This window comes from Lissotriton helveticus, chromosome 11, assembly GCF_964261635.1.
Source record: "Lissotriton helveticus chromosome 11, aLisHel1.1, whole genome shotgun sequence".
Taxonomy (NCBI): domain Eukaryota; kingdom Metazoa; phylum Chordata; class Amphibia; order Caudata; family Salamandridae; genus Lissotriton; species Lissotriton helveticus.
In genome coordinates this window covers 114,280,625-114,303,452 of record NC_136072.1, presented here as the reverse complement: position 1 = coordinate 114,303,452, position 22,828 = coordinate 114,280,625, and the positions used below count along the sequence as shown (strand labels likewise).

The window sequence follows — 22,828 nt, the reverse complement described above, 5'->3', positions numbered from 1 at the left end:
CGTGTTTGCATTGTGCTGTGGGCGTGGGCTGGGGACGTGACTAACGCTGGGGACGTGTGGTATGGGCCATCACATCGTGGGCAGTGGGGGTGTGCTGGGGGCGTGACAAACGCTGGGGGCATGACAAACGCTGGGGGCGTGTGTCCGCCCTTCATGCCATGTGAGTCGTACATACAAGCGACAATTACGTTGCTGCGCAGCATCAAGGGGCACGCTGGGGGCGTGACATGCTGGGGGCATGAGAAATGCTGGGGGCGTGAGAAACGCTGGGGGCGTGTGTCCGGCCTTCATGCCGTGTGAAAGCAATTGCGCCACATCAAGGGGCACGCTGGGGGCGTGAGAAACGCTGGGGGCGTGTGCTACGTTCTGCCCTTCATGCCATGTGGGTCGTACATTAATCAGAAGATCGTCTGCTGTGGCCGTGTGCTGGGGGCATGACAAACGCATTCAGCTGGAGGCCTGGTAAGTAACATTACTGCAGCCTCTCCTGCGCGCTGTTACTGAACTCTCTCATTCAATGAAATTAGACGCGCCTGCTACCATCAACCAGGGCTCTAGCCGGGGGATCAGTACCATAATTACACGTGCCTGATAACATCAACCAGGGCTCTAGCCGGGCTCAGGCGGCAGATCAGTACACTAATTACACGCGCCTGATAACATCAACCAGGGCTGCAGCTGGGCCTCAAGCGGGGGAACACGCGCCTCCTAACATCAAACAGGCCTGCATCTGGGCCTCAAGCGGGGGAACACGCAAATGAGCGTGTCTGCGGCGACAATTACTGCAGCCTCTCCTACTCGCTGTCACTCAACACTCTCATTAAACGGATTTACCCGCGGCTGATAACTCTCTCATTCAAAGACATTACACGCACCTGCTATCAACCAGGGCTGTAGCCGGGCTCAGGCGGCGGATCACTACACCAATTACACGTGCCTGCAAACATCAACCAGGGCTGCAGCTGGCCCCTCTCCGTCCCTATTCTAATGAAACAAAAAATGTTGTCTACAGCGAGATTTTAAAATAAATTGCCCTTGCCAAATACACACATTACACACATTCTATTTCATACCCGGACAACGTCGGGACGGGCTGCTAGTAAATAAATTAAATTTCACAACTTTGTGGGTTTAAACTAACATATACAGCAGGTTTTTCACTTTAACTGTACATGTACACTTATATATTCAAAAGTCAGCATAAGGCGTAGCTCACATTCTAGTTTTTCTTCTAAATGAGGGTGGATTTAGATATAGGGGGAACCAAAGGCAGCCCTGGCAAAAATGTTCAAGTAAGCATGCTTCCTTCGTCTCCTCTTGCTATCTTTCTTTATTTCCATCCATTCTGTCTTTTACACTCTTGTTTCTTGTCCTTCTCCAATTGCTTTCTCTACATTACCTCCCTCTATTTCTCTTTTTCTTGAAGGCTCCCTGTACCTGCTGCTTTTAACCTCGGTGAGCTTGGAAAGTGACAGGGCACCAGGAGTGGCCCTGGGCTTTCAAAACCGGCCTCCCAAGTGCTCCAGTCTACCGGGGAAATGCCCAGTGGAGCAAAAGGCCTGTCCAGCTCTGAGCAGCAGAGTAAAGTGCAGCACAGGCGCTCTGTGTGATAAGCAACATAGACTCAACGGGCCTCATTACAATATTTTGTTGTACAGCAGCGCCGCAAGTCTTCCTGCTGCGCTGCCCTATAGTAAAAGAAAAGGGCAGGAATGCGCATTATTGATCAGATACGGTGCATTCCTGTCCTCTTTCCCTATGCTGGCACTCAATTGGCTTCCATGCGCCAACACATACATCCTTGCAACATGGTGCAAGGGTGTCTGCATTGTAGGGATGATTGTTTTTGTGCAGAAAGGGACACCTTCCCACACAAAAAACAATTAATGGAGGCGATTTCCTTGCAGAGGAAAAAAAACGAGGAGAAATAATGTTATTTCTCCTCGTTGCGCCTGCCCTAGGTAGGCCTCTGATGCATTCCCAGGTTTATAACTTGTTGTAAATCTGGGATTGTGTCAAATGCCACGGGTGTTATGTGGGAGCACATGGCACGCCTTCCCATCTTAGTGTGAGACTTACTCTGCCTTGCCTCACTCCATATCTACAAGGCCATGAAAAGCCATGCAGGGTGGCTTTAGGTGGATTGGTAGATATGGCTAAGCCCTGTGCCTCACCGGAACATCACAAAAAGTGACGTTCCAATGGTGCGTGGGGCTTGTAAATGAGCCCCACAGTGTGATGCAGTCCAGCAGTTCGCAGTGTAACATGCACCAGAAAATCACAGGTTATGTGCCTAAGGAGAGAACTGTCTCTATAGGTAGCGATGGGAGTCGGCATCAGGGCCACACTCGTGAAAAAGGATTGCGTTTTATACATTTTAGCGACTCATGGTTGTGTACACCGAGGGCACATGGTAAAGCGAAAAAGGGGACATATCGATATCTGCAGCCGGGGCATAGTGCAGTCTGCAGCAGGGTGCATGGGAATGTACACTCAGGAGCAGAGAGTGATGTACATTAGAAGACTTGTAGTGAAATGTGGTGGGGCACAGTGTGATGAACAGTTGAGGACATGGTTTTATGGGCAGCGGGGGCGCCTGAAGGTGATGTCAGAGAAGAAGTCCATAAATTCAGACTTTTGTGTGTCCCATTATAAAACCAGGACTACAAGTACCAGAATGCAAAGTAAAAGATCGGATGGGCTAATCATTCCTCATTTGAGTGATTTATTTTGAAAAGCAGTGCGATATTTGTTGGCGGATCCCATATTTAATTTAGGCATTTAGACACCAGCATCTATGTACATAAAGTACCAGGTATACAGTCACCCACGCAAACAGATTAGCACACAGAGGTACATACACACAAACACCACAAAAACGGACTTTACCGTGTTCCACACATCACACATACAGTTTGACAGTGCAAAAGGAGATAATACATTACCCACCTGTTATAGAATCCTTGCCCTAGTATCACTTCCGGATAAGAGGTTTATGGGAATACTGAGAAGACGGGTTGAAGAATACAACGTCTCACCATTTAGCCAAATCAGTTCTTGCAAGAGGATGATAACGGTGCATAGTCTGGTGACGCCACCTTGGCAAAGAGAAATCTCGTGTGAAGGGACAACTCCTTTGTAGGCCTGGGCAGTAAACTCCACTCCGTTTGCGGAGTTTGCAGATTTGTTTCCACTCCACACTCCGCATTGAGCACGGAGTTCCAAAAAACTCAGCGGAGTGGTGCGGAGCAGAGTTTTTCCTCTTTCCTGGCTCGAGCGAGGAAATTCCTATGCTAGACCACCTCCTAGCAAGATTTATCAACGCGGGCGGTCACAGTAGGTCGCTACTGCTGGTTTTGAGAAACCTACCGCTCACGTTGAGGAAGCTGCCACTTGAGGAGAGTATCTCCCCAAGCGGTAGAAAGATGCTGCGCCCTCTTGCGTTGCGTGTGGTGCAGTTTACACTGATTTTACAGCAAGGAACAAAAAACTTGCACTAAAAATCAGTGCAAGCAGTACAACTTACCTCACTCCTCTTCTTCGGAACTCTGCGGAGCACTGCAGTTTTTTTGTCACTTCGCGGAGTTCCGCATAGTGGAACTCTGACCAGGCCTACTCCTTTTGAATGGTGCATTTAATAAGTACTCAAGGCCCTTTGACAGTTAATAGATCATGGCTGTGGAGTGAATTATTATAAATAATCCCAGAGAAATTGTCCAATTATTAGTGGAATGTAGGCCTCTGCTTGAAGAAAAGTAAAAAGTGGCAACTGACAGCTGTGCCCTAGAGTAAGAGGCGACAATTTATAAATTAGTGAACTGAACAATGTCCTTCCCCTGATCACAAAAATGTGGAGCTCTCCCTGTAAGCACCATATGCTATGCTGATAAAATTGTACCCTTACACAACATTGGACTACAACTATGTTACACTACATTTGATGGTAGTAAATCTGTCGGAGACCCAACTAGGGTGCTTTACACAAGTAAAAAAACACAACTATTGACAATAAAAAAGTTAGTGGGGAACCGCTTCGGAAAAACCTCAAAGACATCCTAGTCCACACTCACCCTCAAAACAAGCAACCAGAATAGCCTACACTGCACGGGATCCAGGGTCATCACCCCTGTGGTAATTGCAGCAGTTGCCACTTGACAAAGAAAAGCAGACATCTGACTTTCAGGAATGGTACAACATGGGATCAACGTAAGTTTACAAACTGCAATAGTAAACACGTCATACATATGATCACGTGCCCATGCGGCCTTGAGTATATTGGAATGACTACAAGGGCTGTCAAAACCAGAACCAGTGAGCACAAGAGCAATGTGAGGTGCAAGAAGAGCACAACCAAAATGGCAACCCATTTTCTGAATGAAACGCACTGTGTCAATGACCTCAACTGGACTATAATTGAACAACTCTGTCTGAAAAAGGCCTCTTTGAGAAAGAGCAACGTTGGGTGTTCAGGTTGGGCACCCACGTGACGGGCCTAAACGACGATATCCCTTGGGGCTAACTGAATTAACAAAATCCTGAACAACTATGTCTTGACACTGTGTCTCATGGTCCCTCAAAAGGTGTTAGTCCATAGTATGGTATAGAGGGTGATTGGTTTACCAAGGTCTGTGCTGTATTACACGCTACCTACCGGTCGCCTAAATATAATGCGCTTTGGGCTCGAATAATACATTTTAACATCCTAATGTCCACTTTTTGCAAAAACCAAACCGGACACACAGTGTTTAGATATATACCAGTACAAAAATACCCATTTTCACTTTATACTTGGGCCACTATGATTGCTCAGGTGTAAGCATCATATTTTACTATCCAAAGAGACTCCCCTTTTATGTTTTTCTGTCATAATACCTGCAGTGCAAACCCGTATTACAAATAACACGGGCACCGCAAGCATTCCGTTAATTCCTCCCGCGGATGCATTACATGAGCGCATTCTTGCTGAGCAAACCCGTATTACACAATGCACGGGCACCGCTAATATCCTCTCGCGGACGCTCTACTTGAGCGCATGCGCGAATACCCGAGACACTCTGACTCGGGGCTTGCACATGCACGGTAGCAGCGCCGCGCCTCACGCATGCGTTAGTATGGCCACACTACTCAGGAGATAGCCATGACTCAGCCGGGCGCCCGGAAATACCTTATGTGGCCCGTTGATTTCCCCGTGTTGGACCTAGGGAACACCCAGGTCACATAGGGTAGCTTGGCACTAAGTGGGAAGGCCTAATTCCAAAGTACATGTGCTAAGTTTGCGTCACACCCTTCAGTAACATAACATCCATCCACTCAAAAAGGACACTACACCAAGTCTTTTTAGGAAAATACGTGTCACTTTATAAAAATACTTTGTTTTCTCTTTTACTTTATCACACTGCTTTGGTCAATTCTTTTCTTTAAATCACAAGTTTCTCTATTGGTTTAGTTACATCAATAAACAGACAACTTAACATTGCATTGCATTTGTATTTGATGAAAGGTTTCCTCCCCTCAGAACTGATCCCAGCAATCTCACTCAGTGCTAAGGTTTCTGATAAGACACCATGTAGTTCTCCACAAAATTCTTTAACCTCCTCCTGACTAATGAAACAAGCTAGTGCCTTGACCTGACATTACAATTCACACACGTGCCCTATTTGGCAGATTGGGAACAGGCAGTGTTACTGTCTGAATGAGTTCCAGGGAATCTTAGTGGAGCAAAGGGGTAGTTAGTCACTGTCAGGACTCTGACCATGTACCGATGACACACGGTTCCCGGGTTACTGGATTGAGGTTACCAGGACCGTCTAATGCTTGGCCAGACTCCTGCCCCTAAGGTAGAGTTTCTTGGTGTCACCACGAACCCCCTGACAACTCTTCCCTCTTCACCCAGGTTCCTCAGTTGACCCGTTATCAAATTCACTGCAGCGGTGTCCCTCCAGAGCCCCACTTTCTCCAGCTTACTTGTGGAGTGAGGTAACCAGCTTTGTCCTTTCACTGCCGCCGGGAGTCCTCGATCTCATCACAGACCCCCGGGGGAGATACAGGCCTTTTACCAGCTTCTGCAACAGCGAGCCCCCCCCTCTGCTCGTGATCCGGTAGGTCAATGGAGAAGGGTGCCTCCCTTCGCTCGTCGGACGGTCTTCGGACCTGGGGTGACACCCGCCGGGTGGAGCCGAGCCTTCTTCCTCAACAGACTTGCACCGCTGAGAAGACGCTTCCACGCAGTCCCGCCTCACGGAGTGTGCGCGAAAGAAGGAACACTGTAGAACAGCACCGCCCACCTCAGGGAAGGGACCTCAGCCGCTTCCTGACTTGCACAGCCGGCGGAACACCTCCCTCGGCAGCGCGCTCTCCTCCACTGGACTTCGGCGGATGGCCAGATCTCCTTGATTATAAAACGATGCCACAGCTCTTCGAGAGGAGAGGGAGATGGAAGGTTCCTAGGCTCAATTACCGGACGACTTCTTGGTACTCTCCAGAACCCGGAAACGTGGGTGAGTGAATAGGATTTCCGAGACACAGTCCCCCTAACAATCCAGAAGTCGGGGAATGACTGAAGAGGGGAAACACCTCAGCTCCTTCTTCTCTTGCCCAACCAGGCAGAATACCCACGTCGCGCTCACCGCTGCCTTCGCACTTGATCCCAGCTGGGCCAGATCAGCAGTAAGGGAGGCAGATTCTCCGCTCGGGCAGCAGACCTTAAAGGACCATCAACCCTGACAGGATCTCCCTTCCCTAATCACAGCAGTCTGCACTCCAGTCAGCTCCTCAAAGATACCTCACTACCTGGCATCTTCTAAAATGGCTGCCCAACATTCCGCCTTATATAGGCTGACCGTAGGAGGTCCAGAAGGGACCAGAAGGTTCTGGAATGTCCCTACTCTACCCTATGGGTCAAGTCTCTGGGGTGGCAGTTATGGCAGTTAATAACCACCATTTTACGTGACTCTTACTTTCTAGTCAGGGACAGGCACCTAGGCCTTAGAAAAAGGACTATGAGGGCAGAAAGAGCATCTAACCCCTAGCCAACACCACAAAAATTCAGCGGACACAAAAAGATAAAAAGAAAGGTTTGAGGGGCAAAAAGGGGACAAAGTAAATAATTAATAGGAGGGGCTACCCAAAGGGCAGACAGGTCTAACACCCCGGTTTTAGCATATTGACTTCAATTAACTCACATTAGTGGGTGTATTTAAAGCGCTGGGACTAGGCTCACCTCACTACCATCGGAGCCACGAGTGGGAGAAGTAAGGCGCAGGAATTCCCTTGAGGCCATGAGTATGATCAGGCACTGAGGCATTTTCGAGCACCATCACATAAAGTAAGTAAACAAGGGGCGTCATTTTGAACGGAGTGTTATACCTTGTTCTCCACAGGGTGCTAAATAGCATAACGACCCCATCATTTGGAGGCTCATGGTACCAACCAGTAATTTGGCAGCAAGTATGCATATATGATTTCTCTCACCAAACCTTTAACAAGATTAAATTCCTTTTCCAAATAACTACACAGGTTAACCTACTAGAGCGTGTGTTTTATGTTAAGTGTTGTGTATTATTTGTCTTTGTTCTTTTACAGGGCACATAACCACCAATAGGATGACAAATTTTGTCTAGCATTTGCTGCCCTCACATTTTTTTAGGTCACTGAACCTGCACCTTTGGATATTTAAATTACAAATACCAAAATGCTAGCCTTTTGTGTTCTTTTTCTCTTCTTTTGCAGGATCTCAACACAGATACCTTTCAATAGAGAAGTAGGCACACATTAGCCTTTTTAGCTTAAATATCACTTTTCTGTAAATGATCAGCAGTTTTGTGAAAGACATGAGTAAGGTGGGGATCTCTGCACCCCGTCCTGAAGAAGAAGCCTAGCTTCGAAACATGTCGACGACGCACACACGAGGTGTTGTACATTAAAATACCTCACAATTACTCTTTTAACAGTACCAGCACGGAGGCTCATTAAAGTTTTTGTTAACCTTATGTGCCAGGTACCTTTTTAAGGCCACTTTATCACTTCTCGGAACCCACCACTCACTTTTATACACAATACTCCACATACACCACACATAGCCAATAAGTAAGTGCTCCCGCGTAGTCGCAGGTTAGCAGCACGGCGCATCCCGTAGAGGGGTGCGAAGACCCCAATGATGAAGCATGACACCAAGGGTCCTTTTGGTGTTTGAGGGGTATTAAAAGTACACTATGTGCTCCCCACCATTGTAGGGCCCACTCCAATGAAATTTTGATGTGGATTCTTTGTGTTTAACTTATATCTGTAAAGGGAGAACACATCCGTTTCCTCTCCATCCCCTGTTGTTATATTTGGCATTTAATAAATACTCAAGGCCCTTTGACAGTCAATAGATCATGGCTGTGGAGTGAATTATTATAAGTAATCCAGAGAAATTGTCCAATTATTAGTGGAATGTATGCCTCTGCTTGAGGAAAAGTAAAAAGTGGCAACTGACAGCTGTGCCCTAGAGTAAGAGGCGACAATTTATAAATTAGTGAACTGAACAATGACTTGAAGATTAGTGTCCTTCCCCTGATCACAAAATTGTGGAGCTCTCCCTGTAAGCACCATATGCTATGCTGATAAAATTGTACCCTTACACAACATTGGACTACAACTATGTTACACTACATTTGGTGGTAGTAAATCTGTTGGAGACCCAACTAGGGTGCTTTATGCAAGTAAAAAAACACAACTTTTTTTGTTAGTTCATCAATAAAATTAAACTATTAACAATAAAGAAGTTATTGGGGAACTGCTTCGGAATACTTAAAACCCTGAGGAAATTCTTCCCACTACTTCCCAGAATTGCCAAGGAAACGGTGAGCCGGGCCTTGATTCTTTCTCGGATCGATTATGCAAATGCCTTGTATGTTGGTCTTCTGGGCTACCTTCTCAACAAACTGCAGGTTGTTAAGAATGCTGCCGCACGGCTGGTTTCCAATATTCCAACGAGAACCAGCATCAGACAGCATTTGCGCTCACTCCATTGGCTCAGCGTGTGAAGTTTAAAGCCCTGACCCTGGCCCACTGGGCTCTCCATGCCTGTGGTCCCCCTTATCTATGGAAGCGCTTCCGGTTTTACACCCCCACCAGGCATCTCCGGTCCTCCTCCCAGCTTCTGTCCCTCAAGAATGGGGGGTTGGTCTCTTACTGTTAGAGCTGCCTCTTCCTGGATCTCACTTCCTCTCGCTCTCCGTAGCATTCAAGACTTTCGTCTTTTTAAGAAAAACCTGAAGACTCATCTGTTTGTGGAAACACACCAGGTTTCTCCTCCTCTGGCTCGCGCCGGGACACTCCTCGGAGTAGCTGACGTCTTATAAGATCATATAACATAACATAACCAGCTATGAAGATCTGTGACTTATGGAAAAACAAACAATGGCAAAGCCAATCGGTCTCGCCTATACAAGAGCTATTGGTTTTGCCAATGTGTTTTTGCCATGTTGTACACTAGTGTGGCTGCTGTTCAGCATGGCTAAAAATTAGTGGCGTGGAGTGGGGAGTGGGGGAGTTGAGTGTCATACACTGGATTTGTTGGAGCAGAATGGCGTAGAGTGGAGTTAAGGGTGTAGAGTGTTGAAGAGTTGAGGGGAGTAGAATTCAGTGGCAGAGCGAGTCATAGAGAGCAGTGTCATGGACCATGGTGGAATAGGGTGGAGTAGATTGAGGTATTGGGGTGGATCGGATTGGAGTAAACTGAGGTGGATTGGACTGGGGTAGAGTGGGTTGGATTGAGTGGAGTTGGGTGGAGTAGGTGGGGTGGATTGGAGTGGGTAGACTGGATGGGGTGGATTGGAGTGGGGTGGACTGAAATGAGGTGAGGTGGATTGGATTAGGGAGGAGTGGGGTGAGGTGGATCGGATGGGTATGGGTGGATTGGATTAGAGTAGGATGGTTTGGGGTGGAGTAAATTAGAGTGGAGAGGGTGGATTGGACAGAATGAAGGGAGGCGACTGAAGTGGGGTGGGGTGGATTGGAGTGTGGTGGGCTGGATAGATTGGATTGAGATGGGTGGGCTGAACTGGGTGGACTGGATTGGGGCGGGATGGATTGGATAGAGTAGGGTGGATTGGATTGCTTTGTAGTGAGGTGGATTGGAGTGGATGGACTGGATGGGGGGATTAGATTAGAGTGGGGTGTATTGAAATGGGGTGGGTGGGGTGGATTATAGTGGGATAAACTGGATTTGGCTGGATTGGATTGAGGTGGGGCAGACTGGATTGGGGTGAAGTGGATTGGGGTGAAGTGGATTGGGGTGATTTGAATTGGATTGGGGTGAGGTGGATTGGATTAAGTGGGGTGAATTGGAGTGGGGCAGATTGTTTTGAACTGGTGTGGGGCAGATTGTGTTGGAGTGGAGTGGGTCAGATTGGAGTGCGGCAGTCTGTTTTGGATTGGAGTGTGGCAGATTCTTTTGGATTGAAGTCAGGCGGATTGGAGTGGGGCAGATTGCTTGGAATGGGGTAGATTGGGTGGGGTGGATTGGTGTGAGGCTGATTGGAGTACGTAGATTGGAGTGGGAAAATGTTTTGGATTGGAGTGGTGCAGATTGGAGTGGGGCGGTTTGGAGTGGGGCAGTCTGGAGTAGGGAAGATTGTTTTGTATTGGAGTGGGGCAGATTGGAGTGGGGAAGATTGTTTAGTATTGATTGGGGCAGATTGTTTTGTATCAAAGTGGGGCAGACTGGAGTAGGGAAGATTGTTTAGTATTGATTGGGGCAGATTGGAGTGGGATGGATTGGAGTCAGCAGATTGTTTTGTATTGGAGTGGGGTGGATTAGAGTGGGGAGATTCCTTTGGATTGGAGTAGGGCAGATTGCTTTGGATTGGAGTAGGGCAGATTCTTTTGTATTGAGTGGGGCAGATTGGGGTGGGGTGGAATGGAATGGGGCAGATTGGAGTGGGGCAGATTGGAGTGGGGCAGATTGGAGTGGGCGGACTGGAATGGGGTGGATTAAAGTCAGTTAGATTGTTTTGGAAAGGAGAAGGGGAGATTGGAGTGGGACCGATTTGAGTGGGGCAGACTGTTTTGGATTGGGGTGGGTGCAGACTGGAGTGGGGCAGATTGTTTTTGATTTTAGTGGGGCAGATTGGATTGGGCAGTAAGGATTGGAGGAGGGCAGATTGGAGTGGGGTGGATAAGAGTGGGGCAGATTGTTTTGTATTGGAGTGGGGCAGATTGAAATGGGGAAGATTGTTTTGGACTGGAGAGGGCACATCGTTTTGAAGTGAGGCAGATAGTTTTTAATTGAAGTGGGGCAGATTATTTTGGACTGAAGTGGGGCAGATTGTTTTGGATTAAAATAGGGCGCATTGGAGTGCGGAAAATTGGAGTGAGACAGATTGAAGTGCGGCAGACTGTTTTGGATTGGCCCTATTGGGGTGCAGAAGATTGGAGTGAGGCAGATTGAAGTGCGGCAGACTGTTTTGGATTGGGGTGTGCAGATTGGAGTGATACCACATGCAATTAAGATGAGGGAGCGGGGTCGACATCGTAGTGCACAGGAGCCCGAAGATATCCAGAAAAAAAGCACACAGCTTGGTCGACACCGAGGTAGGCCACAAATGGTCAGAAGGACCGCTCTCCGGATCCATGTGGAAGCTCAGAAAGGAAGGAACTGACAACAGCACATCAGGGGAGGGCTTATATGGACTCTGTTGATGTCACATGGTCAGTGTTGTTATGAAGTCACCCAATGCCCTGTACTGACACGCAGAGGTACTGCTGTGGAAAAGTTTCTGGATCCAGTCTGGCGCCTGGGGATAATTCAAAGGTAAGGAATCTGCGGCTAGATGTCTCTATCAGATATACATTGTATTTATATGAAGACACATTGCACAAAACAGTTGAGAAATATAAAAAATGTAATTTACTCACATAGGCTTCTGCCTATGTGTGAAGTATATATCCGATCTTTCTGGAATTCATTGCAAATTTCTGGACTGCTCCTGGGAAACTCCAACTGCTACCATTTGAGGCCACACATTACATTTTGTGAATATACACTTCCAATCACTTCTCATTAAATGGCATGCTCAGGAGCATATTCTGTGTACCCTGGGAAAACATATTATTCTCCCCTCCCCTCTTACACTACACCAGGCCCGTAGGAACATTCTATGGCATCCACCACGTCCACTCTCATCCTGAGAACATGCAGGTCATTTTTGTCGATATCCTCTGCATATAATCAGAGGTTTCATTGCCACCAATACCAACACTGTCACGTTATGTATATGACTGGATTGAAGACACATGATGTTGGCAGCACTGAGCTACTCAATTACCAAGGAGTCGAACCTTTTTTTTCTCAGAGGGCAAGTTAGAAATGCCATTTAGTTCATCCTTCCATGATGATGGTTCTTTTGCTGACCAATGGGCAGGAGGATACTTTTTGCATAAACTCACAAAATCAGCCTCGAGACCATTTGCACAAAATTTCCAGCGACTCATAGTTCTTTACCTGAAGGTAAATCTAGCATTTGGCCGCCTTCTTTATCATTGCAGCAAAGGAGGAAAATCCTCTTCACCAGGGTTCTCCAAAGTTGGTCAGTGCCAGATTTTGAAGATAACTACATTCATCTAAAAGGGGATATACTAAAAATCTGACATGGATCCGGTCCTTCAGGACTGACTTTGGAGAACCCTGCTCGACAAGCTCAGAAAAGGGAATAGGAACAGGCATCTCAGTGAAGGAAACAAGGCCATTAGAGTTCTGCCGGCCTATATGTAGCCTTTCATCCAAGTACAACAGTGACAGGAGGAGACCATCCTCTTTCCCAGACTCTGTATTAACAGAATGTCCTCATTCTCTTCCTCCTTAGTAGATTTGAATACTGAGGAAAACTTCATGAGGACTTCCAACCTAGAGAACTTCTATCCTCTGTGTTATTCTTCAGATGAATAGGACACCGTCTCTTAAATCTAAGTAATCAATTCTGAACTGGCCCTGGGGTCTAAGCTTTTAGCCTCTGCCAAAGAAGCAACAAGCGCAGCAGCTTTGGAGACGCTGATGGCACAAGTGCACGGTGTTGACCCAAAGTACCAGTCACTTCAGACTCCAAACAGATCTTGTCGGGGTCTGAGTAACAACGAGATGTTAGAGGGACTCAGGACTGAGGGGTGCCATTGTTGTAAGTAACTGCAACTTTAGGTTTTTAATATTTGAAAACGAGTTCTACTGGCAGAAGATGAGGGCCACTGACTTTTAAGCTTTAATATAATTTGTTGAGGAACATTAGCGGAAGCAACGTGATGCCTTGACTCCTATGAGAATTGCTAGTCCTTGTGCAGGGATGATTGGGAAATTATGCTGATTTGGTGAGGAACACTACTTGGAGAGCCGCTTCTTCTGCTTCATACTCTTGTGGCACATCTCAGACTCCTGACAGACAGTGGGATCAGCCTCAGCATCATGGGAGAATCCTGGAGCCCCTCCATCCTTTAAAGTAATCTTGAAAATCCCCTGTCAACAGAGAGTCACAAAAAACCTGTGCTCTCTTTCAGCACTGACCTTGGGAGGCTCGCTCAATTGTAATTCACAAGTACCAAGGCACAACCCTCACATACACCTGGGATGAGAGTAGGAAATGGACATCTTGGGCCATATGTAGGTAAAGTACATTTACCGATTCTAAAATACCGAATTTTACCGATTCGGTATGCTAGAACTGGTAAATGCTATGTAGCAAAAAAATCAGTAATAATTACCGAATCGGTACAATTCTGTAATTACCGAATCGGTATTTACCGATTCGGTAATTCCCATTCATTTCTATGGGCCTGGAGGCCCATAGGAATGAATGTGAATTACTGAAACGGTAAATACCGATTCGGTAAAATAGGGAAACATTCAAGGGTGGCAGGGTGTCACTGACACCCTGTTGCACCCCTGAATAGTGCTTGTGTGCCCATGTAGCACACATACATGCCCCAAGGGCATGTATGTCTGCCACAAGGCCCTGTTGAAAATGCAGATTTCCATTTTCAAAGGCATTCGGTATTTACCACCAACTAATAGTTGGTGGTAAATAACCAATCCTTAAAGCACAACAGGACTCTTAAAAGTGCTTCCTACATGTCATTTACCGATTCGGTAAATACCGAATCGGTAAATGATGATTTGGTAAATACCGAATCAGTAAATACTGATTCGTTATTTACCGAATCATCCCCTACATCAGAACTGGCTGAAATTTACCGAATTTTGGGTTTACCGACCGGTAATTGGCCACCTACATCGGGCATTAGCACGGCTTCAAGCCTGTTATGGCTTTAGACAGACAAATATTAGGAAAGAAATGCCAGTAAAAAAGGCAAAAAATCGGAGCACATTTCCGGATCCGGCAAGTCTGTGTGACATGGAAAAAACAGATACAAAGTTACAGGGGCTGTCCTTATAAAGTGAAACCGTAACTTCTGGGACATGCACCACGCCCTAAAATGCTCTCGTACTTCTAGCACCACCCCTAAAATCCCACCACACCCTAAAATGCGGTTGTGCTTCCAGCACCACAACCTAAAATGCTGTTGTGCTTCGAGCACCACTCCCTAAATGCTGTGGTGCTTCTAGAACCACTCGCTAAAATGCTGTGGTACTTCTAGCACCACTCCCTAAAATGCTGTGGTGCTGCTAGAACCACTTCCTAACATGCTGTGGTACTTCTAGCGCCACTCCCTAAAATGCTGTGGTACTTCTAGCATCACTCCCTAAAATGCTGTGGGGCTTCTAGAACCACTCCCTAAAATGCTGTGGTGCTTCTAGCACCACTCCCTAAAATGCTGCGGTACTTTCAGCACCACTAAAACACTGTGGTACTTCTAGCACCACTCCCAAAAATGCTCTCGTCCTTCTAGACCACTCCCTAAAATGCTCTCGTACTTCTAGCACCACCCCTAAAATCCCACTACACCCAAAAATGCTGTTGTGCTTCTAGCACCACTCCCTAAAATGCTGTGGTGGTTCTAGAACCACTCCCTAAAATGCTGTGGTACTTCCAGCACCACTTCCTAAAATGCTGTGGTGCTTCTTGAACCGCTTCCTAACATGCTGTGGTACTTCTAGCACCAGTCCCTAAAATGCTGTTGTGCTTCTAGAACCACTCCCTAAAATGCTGTGGTGCTTCTAGCACCACTCCCTAAAATGCTGCGGTGCTTCTAGCACCACTCCCTAAAATGCTGCAGTGCTTCCAGCACCACTCCCTAAAATGCTGTTGTGCTTCGAGCACACCTCCCTAAAATGCTGTGGTGCTTCTAGAACAACTTCCTAACATGCTGTGGTACTTCTAGCACCACTCCCTAAAATGCTGTTGTGCTTCGAGCACAACTCCCTAAAATGTAGCGGTGCTTCCAGCACCACTCCCTAAAATGCTGTGGTATTTCTAGCACAACTCCCTATAATGCTGTGGTGCTTCTAGAACAACTTCCTAACATGCTGTGGTACTTCTAGCACCACTCCCTAAAATGTTATGGAGCTTCTAGCACCACTTCCCAACATGCTGTGGTACTTCTAGAACCACTTCCTAAAATGCTATGGAGCTTCTAGCACCACTCCCTAAAATGTTGTAGAGCTTCTGGCACCACTCCCTAAAATGCTGTGGTACCACCAAGCTCCTGGACTACAAACAGTTCACAGTTTCCAGACGGATACCTTCCTTAAGAGCAGATGAGGACTCTGCCAGAAGAAGCATGCACCAGAAGCCTAGCATTCATTAGAACTAAGCAGGAGCATCTGCCCATTCTTATGTCAATCCCAAAGCAGGCCTTGGGGCTGCTTACAAAGCAATAAATGGTGGATCTGCCTATCAGGCTGACGTCTGCCACGTGCAAATGGGCTGGAATAATATAATTTCGATGTTCCTGATGATCAACAGTATACACCTCTTTGCACCTACTTTAGCTTAGAGAGAACACACTGCCAGCAGAGCATGGATTCTTACAGCAAGGACACTGGACCAAATGGCTAGGTGTCAAATGAAATAACGAGGTGACAGCAGTCAATCAGAAACAGAAGGTGCCACACATGAGATCAGGCTACTTGACAGCTGTGAAGGTTTTAGTGCCTGTGCTATATGCATATTTGTTTTCCTGTGTGTTGTCTCTGTACATGTGAGCCTGTATGTGTTGTCTGAAAGCACAGGTGCCTTTATGTGTGGTGGCAATGTGCTCTGATGCTGTTGGTGTGTTGTGTGTGCATCAGCGCCTATGTGTGGAGTATCTGTGAAAATTGTTGTTTTGTCAGCAGGAATGTAGGTTTGTACATGCAGGGATTGGAAGCCTGCAACCTTCTTGATTTCTACGCATTCTGCAAATGGAGATTTCTGCTAGATAAATACTCGCTGAGCTTCAGTCCTAGTTTTAGACCCCTGGGAAGGTTTTTCTAAAATGTAAATCTTGCAACATCACAGTGCAGCAGGTTTGCTTTTGTGAATAAAAACAGAAAACAGCGAACATTTTTACAAAATTAAATACTGTTTAATAATTTAATTTAACATACAAACACGTGATGACAACCAGAATGCAAAATTATATCACACGGTGGCCCTAAAACTATATGAATTCCAAAATAGGCACATCTTAAGGCCACTACTGTAAAAAAGTTTTTTTGTGATCAATCTATAAATAAGCTGACAGATTCATTAAAAACACCTCCAGTTATATTTATGTCTAGAAACATCTTCTTTACTTATGTCCGTATTATAGTCACCAGGAACAAACTTCTTGGACCTTTGCTCTTTTGCTTTATTTCAGAGATGGCATGGATAGGGTAACTGTCCTTGCTGCCCTGCTGATGGCACTCAAAGATCAGGTAGTTTGCCTGGGAGATCTGCAAATATCTAGGCTTCCATACCCCTGCAAAGCCAGGTACAAAGAAGCTATGGAATTCACCTTAATAGTGAGGTAGTTTAGAGTCAAAAACCGCCAGAGTTGTGCAAAATGGGATACTAATATGGCACTTGGCACAAGTGTTAGGTAGTCATATGAACATTGATTTTTGATATAGACCCCAAAAACTTGACCTCCTGTTTAATGGGTGGAGGTTAAATAGTTTGTGCTGGAGTGTAGAAGGACATCAAATGCAATGCGAGACAGAGATCTATTATTGGGGTGGTCTGATTGACATGGCAGCTGGACCACCTATATGGTAGGCACCATCAGCATGCGCCGGGTAGCAAATTTCCAAAAAGGACCAGATGGCAACCCAGAAGAAACTGAAATTCAGTTAAATAAAAAAAAAAAAGAATCACTGGGTCCAAATTGTAATTTGAAATTTTGTTTTAGGTTTAATAGTTTGACTTTTCATTCAGAATCTGTTTCACTTTTCTATAGAGATTCAGTATTATGCTCAATAACAGAATTTCCTGACAGTGTTAACATTGATTGTGTGTATTATAGGTGTCTTAATAGGGCCGTATCTAATGTCTAATATTAAATAAAACCGGGTTTTATATTGGCCTGCCCTAGCTAAGGAAGCAAGGTTAAAGATCCTAAGACCTGCTCTGTAGGACTGTAAAGACCCTTGGCATGAGAACGAAAAACGATAGGGCGAGCCGTACGGGTAGTGGCTTTCACTTTAAGGATGTTCATCTTCTCAGTTAAAAGGCAAACCAGGATTAAAGGTGTGCAGCAACTACAAAGTTAAAGGTACCTAATGCTTGAGTGATGTTTGCACACTCTGGTTTCTCTTCAACAGTCATCATTTGGAATCTACAAACTGAGCATGGCCGCTCTTCCCGTATACTGAAATCGATTAGACATCAGTCAGTGGACAGCAGTCAAGTTCAACACAGTTGTCCTCTGGTAACTCAGAACCAGGGTTAGCATACGGGATTAAATACAACAGCAGCAGATTGAGTTCAATCCAGTGGTGGGGAAAGTGGGACACACTAGGAGTTGTGACTGGCCAGACTTATGGATGACAACAAAAGTAGCGCTTCTCTAGCTCAGACAATTACGGCTGCATTTTGTTGACAAAATAGTGCAAATTAACTTCAACTTTCAAGTAGGAAGATTAAAGTTTGCTGCAAATGAAACTGTAGAATTAATTGTGGGATAATGTGAACATTTCTATACAAATTGTGCTGCCTGCTCTCTGGTATGCGATGTCACCCCAGTGCCTTATACCCAAACCTAGATTCAGTTCAAAACTTCCTTGAACTGTATTTGGTCATGCTGCCTTGAAACATCTTTTGGATGACAAGATGCTGACACAATTTTCACTATGTATTTCACCCATCACTCAGACAATCCGGCTGTAACTCTAGAGGACATTGATTCATTCAGTGAATGAAGCCCAAATACAGTGGCTAACTGGGTTGCCTCCTTGGTCCTGGATCAAGGGCAATCCTACTCAACTCTACAAAAAACTCAGTCTTGGTTGACTGATAACCACCTCAAACTAAATTCCCTTAAAACCGAATTCCTACTAATCGCCCCACTAACCAAATAGACATCATTCAAGAATGGCTTAAACAACTCTCAGCGCTTAACTGCCAACCTCTTTTAATCAACTCAGCAAAATCACTGGGAGTAACACTGGACAGCAACCTAAACATGCAAACACATATCAGTGCTGCAGCAAAAGGAGCAAACTTTCAGATGCACACCCTGGGAAAACTAAAACCTTTCCTCCCAGCAAATGACTTCAAACTGGCAGTCCAAGCACTAGTACTTCCCAGACTAGACTATGGTATTGCAACACTTAGTGGACTCCCTAGATCGTCTACTGCTCCGCTTAGAGCACCACTTAACTCAGCGGCCAGACTCATCACAGGTTCCAAAAGACATTGCCACATTTTTATATACTTCAAAACGCTCAATTGCCTACCCTTCGAAGGAAGAATCCAACAAAAAATCGCCTGCATGACACACAAAGCTCTACACCACAACACCCCGAATTACCTGGCCCAGAAACTCGAGCTCTTGTGTGGGAACAGATCCTCTAGCAGTGCCAACAACCTTTTGAAGCCTCAAAGATTTTCTAAGAAGAAAACATAAAAATCGCGCTTTCTCTGGAATTGCTCCAAGGATTTGGAATGCACTACCCCCAGAAACCAGACGCAACCCATCATCTGCATCCTTCAAAAAAGAAGAGAAATCCCTACTCATGACGAAATTCACGTGAACATTATCTCGGATTCCTGGAACAATCCAGTTGTAACATGTGTCTTTATCTCGAATTACTATGTTTCTTTCGTACTATGCTTCATTTGTCTAACTACCTCACTTGTGAAGCGCTCTGATACCCGTAAGGGTCTTGTTCGCGCTATAAAAAATCTTTAAAATAAATAAATAAAATACGGGGAAGATTGGTTAAGGATATCAGGCAAGTTCCTATTAGTTCAGCTCAAGAACAAAAAGGCACATGGCTATGTGAGCTTTTGGTGCTCACTAACAAACCACATTCTTCGGTCTAAGGCACCATTCACTTTATTTGTCAGGTGTCATTGTACACGAATGCCACAGACCAGGATTTTCCAACGTTGGTCCTGCAGGGCTGGATCCTTGCCAGATTTTAAGCATATCCCCATGCAGATAAATGTAGTAATCTTAAAAATCTGGCATGGATCTGGCCGTCCACAATTGACTTTGGAGAACCCAGGCATTGACCATCACACTTGCAAACCAAAGACACCAACTTTGCTTCAATGAATCACGATTTCAGGTGAACAAAACCCTGTGCTGACCACTGTCTGGATGAAATGGAGGCTTGGATGGTGAATGGTTTTCATTGACAAGATAAGCTGTAGAAAAGTCAGGTTTCACTTGGGCCCCCTAGCCAATCATGTGCAGCTCTTCCTGAACAATCAGTTATATGCTCATTTGTACACCACCATTCCACCCAGATAAAAGTTAGGGGCAATTTATCATTCCTTCTATAAGGAAACAAAGTGAGGTGACTGCAGTGTAAAATTATGCATATTTCTGTATTACCACTCGAGTGGACTAATATGATGAACTTTGTTTGAATGGCCGATCTCTTTCACTGACACTACTGGACCTAAACATCACTTATTTGGTAATGAGATACCAACTCGGCCACGATGATTCAGGCAAAAAATAATTTTTTTACTCGCTGATTTAAGGCAAAGAATTGTACAGTGCCCGATGTGTGGCCAAACAAGGATTTCGGTGGGATTGCAGGTATGAGTAGCTCTGTCATTCAAGGTGGCTTCAACCAAGCAAGCCTATCTGAGCCAAAGGCCTAATGCACCATTAAAAGGCATACCTTCCAGACACCTAAATTAAGATGTGATTCATAAATCTAGAGGAACATTCAGCAAAGCCAGTTAAAATCAAGCATATCCTATCTTTTTTATTATTATAGAGAAACGTGTAGACTAAAACTGATCTATTATGATGTTGATGTCCAATACTATTATCCAGCTTTGAATGATAACATTTGGTCTAGGTCCAGGTTCCGAAAGTGCAATGACCAGCTTCTGCAAGAATAGAACCTTGTGCTCTTAGGATAATGCAGGTTCAGCAGAAGCCCAAGGGATCTTATTTTCAGCAGGGATGACACGTGTTGTTCTGTTCAGCCGGATACATCTCAGACATGTCCTTGTTCTGCTTCAGAATGAATTGGCGAGGAATAGTTTTGGAGCTTCGTAGGCCTTTCATCTACTGCATCCTGAATACAAAGAGAAGACAACATGACATTTTTAGACAGACAGCAGCAAGGTGGACTTTGATGCTAGAACTGCACAGCTATGGATTGAGAAGTTATAGATCACACTGCTAGCCAGTCTGCTTGAACTGCCATCAATACCAGTGAACACTATCCACACTGGTGACAGTTAGTGACAAGAAAAATTACTCTAAGAAATTGGACTCAACAGATTTACTACCCTGAAAGCCAGATAAACATAAATATGACTCAATTTAATTTTGGAAGGTAAAGGAAAATCCTTAGATGTGCACATGTATCATTGCTACAAACCCACTTTCCCCCACTCGTATATGTCAAAGAGTGGGTGAAAGCGACTGTAGTAAAGATCACATTGCACTCTGTTGTGCTTGTTTAGCTAGGAGATGATGGATGGAGCGTTGAAACTTTTCAGATACTCACCCCCAGTCACAGATCTGGGTTGAATCCATCATCGTTCTTTAGCTCACTTCGCCACCCCAGTTCAGACCCAGCCATATGCAAATCAGCCTTGACCCTGTTCCTCATGAGAACAGTCCAGCCCGAACTGCCAAGCCAGGTCTTGCCTGAACTAGAAACAAGCATCCTGGGATTGGTTTGGGGGTAATACCCCTTCTCAGTCAAGCTAGCTTGAATATAGTGGCAAAGTGAGCAAGAGACCCATATCTGGCCATACCCTGCTAACTTAAGGCGAACAAAGCAAGCAGAAGCAGATGATGGACAGAGTGCTGAAACGTTTCAGACCCTCTCCCTCAGTCACTGATCTGGGTAAAATCCATCATCGTTCTTTAGCTCACTTCGCCACCCCAGTTCAGACCAAGCCATATGCAAATCAGCCTTGACTATTCCTTATGGGAACAGCCCAGCTCGAAGGCTTCCCTGGACCAGAAACAAGCCTCCTTGGACTGGTTTCAGGGTAACACCCCTCATCAGTCAAGCTAGCTTGAATACAGTAGCAAAGTGAGCAAAAGACCCATGTCTGGGCATACCCTACCAGTTCCACTTATCACTAAAATAGGTCCATCTCCTTCTGGGGTCAAGTGGATTTACCAGATGTGACACCCCTGTCTATACAGTTGGGGTAAACACAACTAGATGGAAGTTGGTTTTGATTAGTTTGGCTGACATGATATTCTAATGTACATGTTTGTCAGCTTAAGAGAATCTTGGGGGATCTATTACATTTTTCTCCTGATATCAGTAGAATCTGTGCCAAGTGACTGACATATAATGTTGGTGACCAATGACTAACAAGTGCTTTACCTGTAATTGTATTGATGGAGTATCTGAGACAAGATATTTTAAAAATATTGCATTGGACGCTGAAGGTGGGTGCAGGACTTCTGTCATTCAGAAAGTTAGTGAGCCTTTTGACAAAGTTGAACAATTCATTGGGTTTATTCTTTACTCTTTAGATGCTGAGATTTTGCTTCGACAATGTCTGCATTACACTGTTTATTCCTTTAACTAAATTCCAGTATTGCTTTTACTTAATCAGAGTATTGTATGGTTTGATATATATGCATCGGCTGATAAGTTTTCCTGAACCAAATGACTGGTCTCCAATATTAAGTAGTTGCCCTCGTGATAAACAGTCTCAACAAACAACTATGGATGCGGTTTTATTGTGTAAATTTTATGTAACGCAAAGAAAAAGAGGAATTTTACCTGTTTTACGATTGCTAGGATTGAGACAATGTAGGCCACCGTTTTTAGCATTGCAATTTTTAGATAATTAATGTTTCGCAAAGTCAATAGCACCTTTTCTGAAAAGTATTGTCAATTACAGGAAGAGAATTAGTATATGAAATTCACTGGAGAGGACAAAAAGAATTTGTAAATTACTGGTGGAATTAACCATTGTATCCCTGACTAACTCAATTTAAAGGCACCTGGTATACTTTTTACTATGTAATTCTGCTGTTTTTGTATTTTAAAAGCTTTATTTTGTTAAAGAGGACAGAAGAAAAAGAACAACAATCCCGCACAACTTCCCACGCAGGGGGCAATCATAGAGGCAGAAAGCAAGGATGTTAAAGGCTAGAGAGCTACCACAATCCAGCTCGGAAGGGCAGTCCCAAGAAGCAGTAAGATAGTCCAGGCAGTGGCATAAGTGAACCGCAATTCAAGAGTCTCGGTGGGGAGGAAAGCTCAGTG

The 22,828-nt window shown here is 45.1% G+C and overlaps 1 protein-coding gene across 1 annotated transcript in view; it reads right to left on the bottom strand.

The window, feature by feature from the left end:
• Positions 1–20,102: 20,102 nt before the first annotated feature.
• Positions 20,103–22,828, bottom strand: part of CCDC150 (coiled-coil domain containing 150) — a 306,895-nt gene continuing 304,169 nt past the window's right edge. Inside the window, exon 28 of the mRNA XM_078665390.1 lies at positions 20,103–20,656. Coding sequence (XP_078521516.1) covers positions 20,576–20,656 — 81 coding nt within the window. The 3' untranslated portion in view covers positions 20,103–20,575. The remainder of the gene's footprint in view (positions 20,657–22,828) is intronic.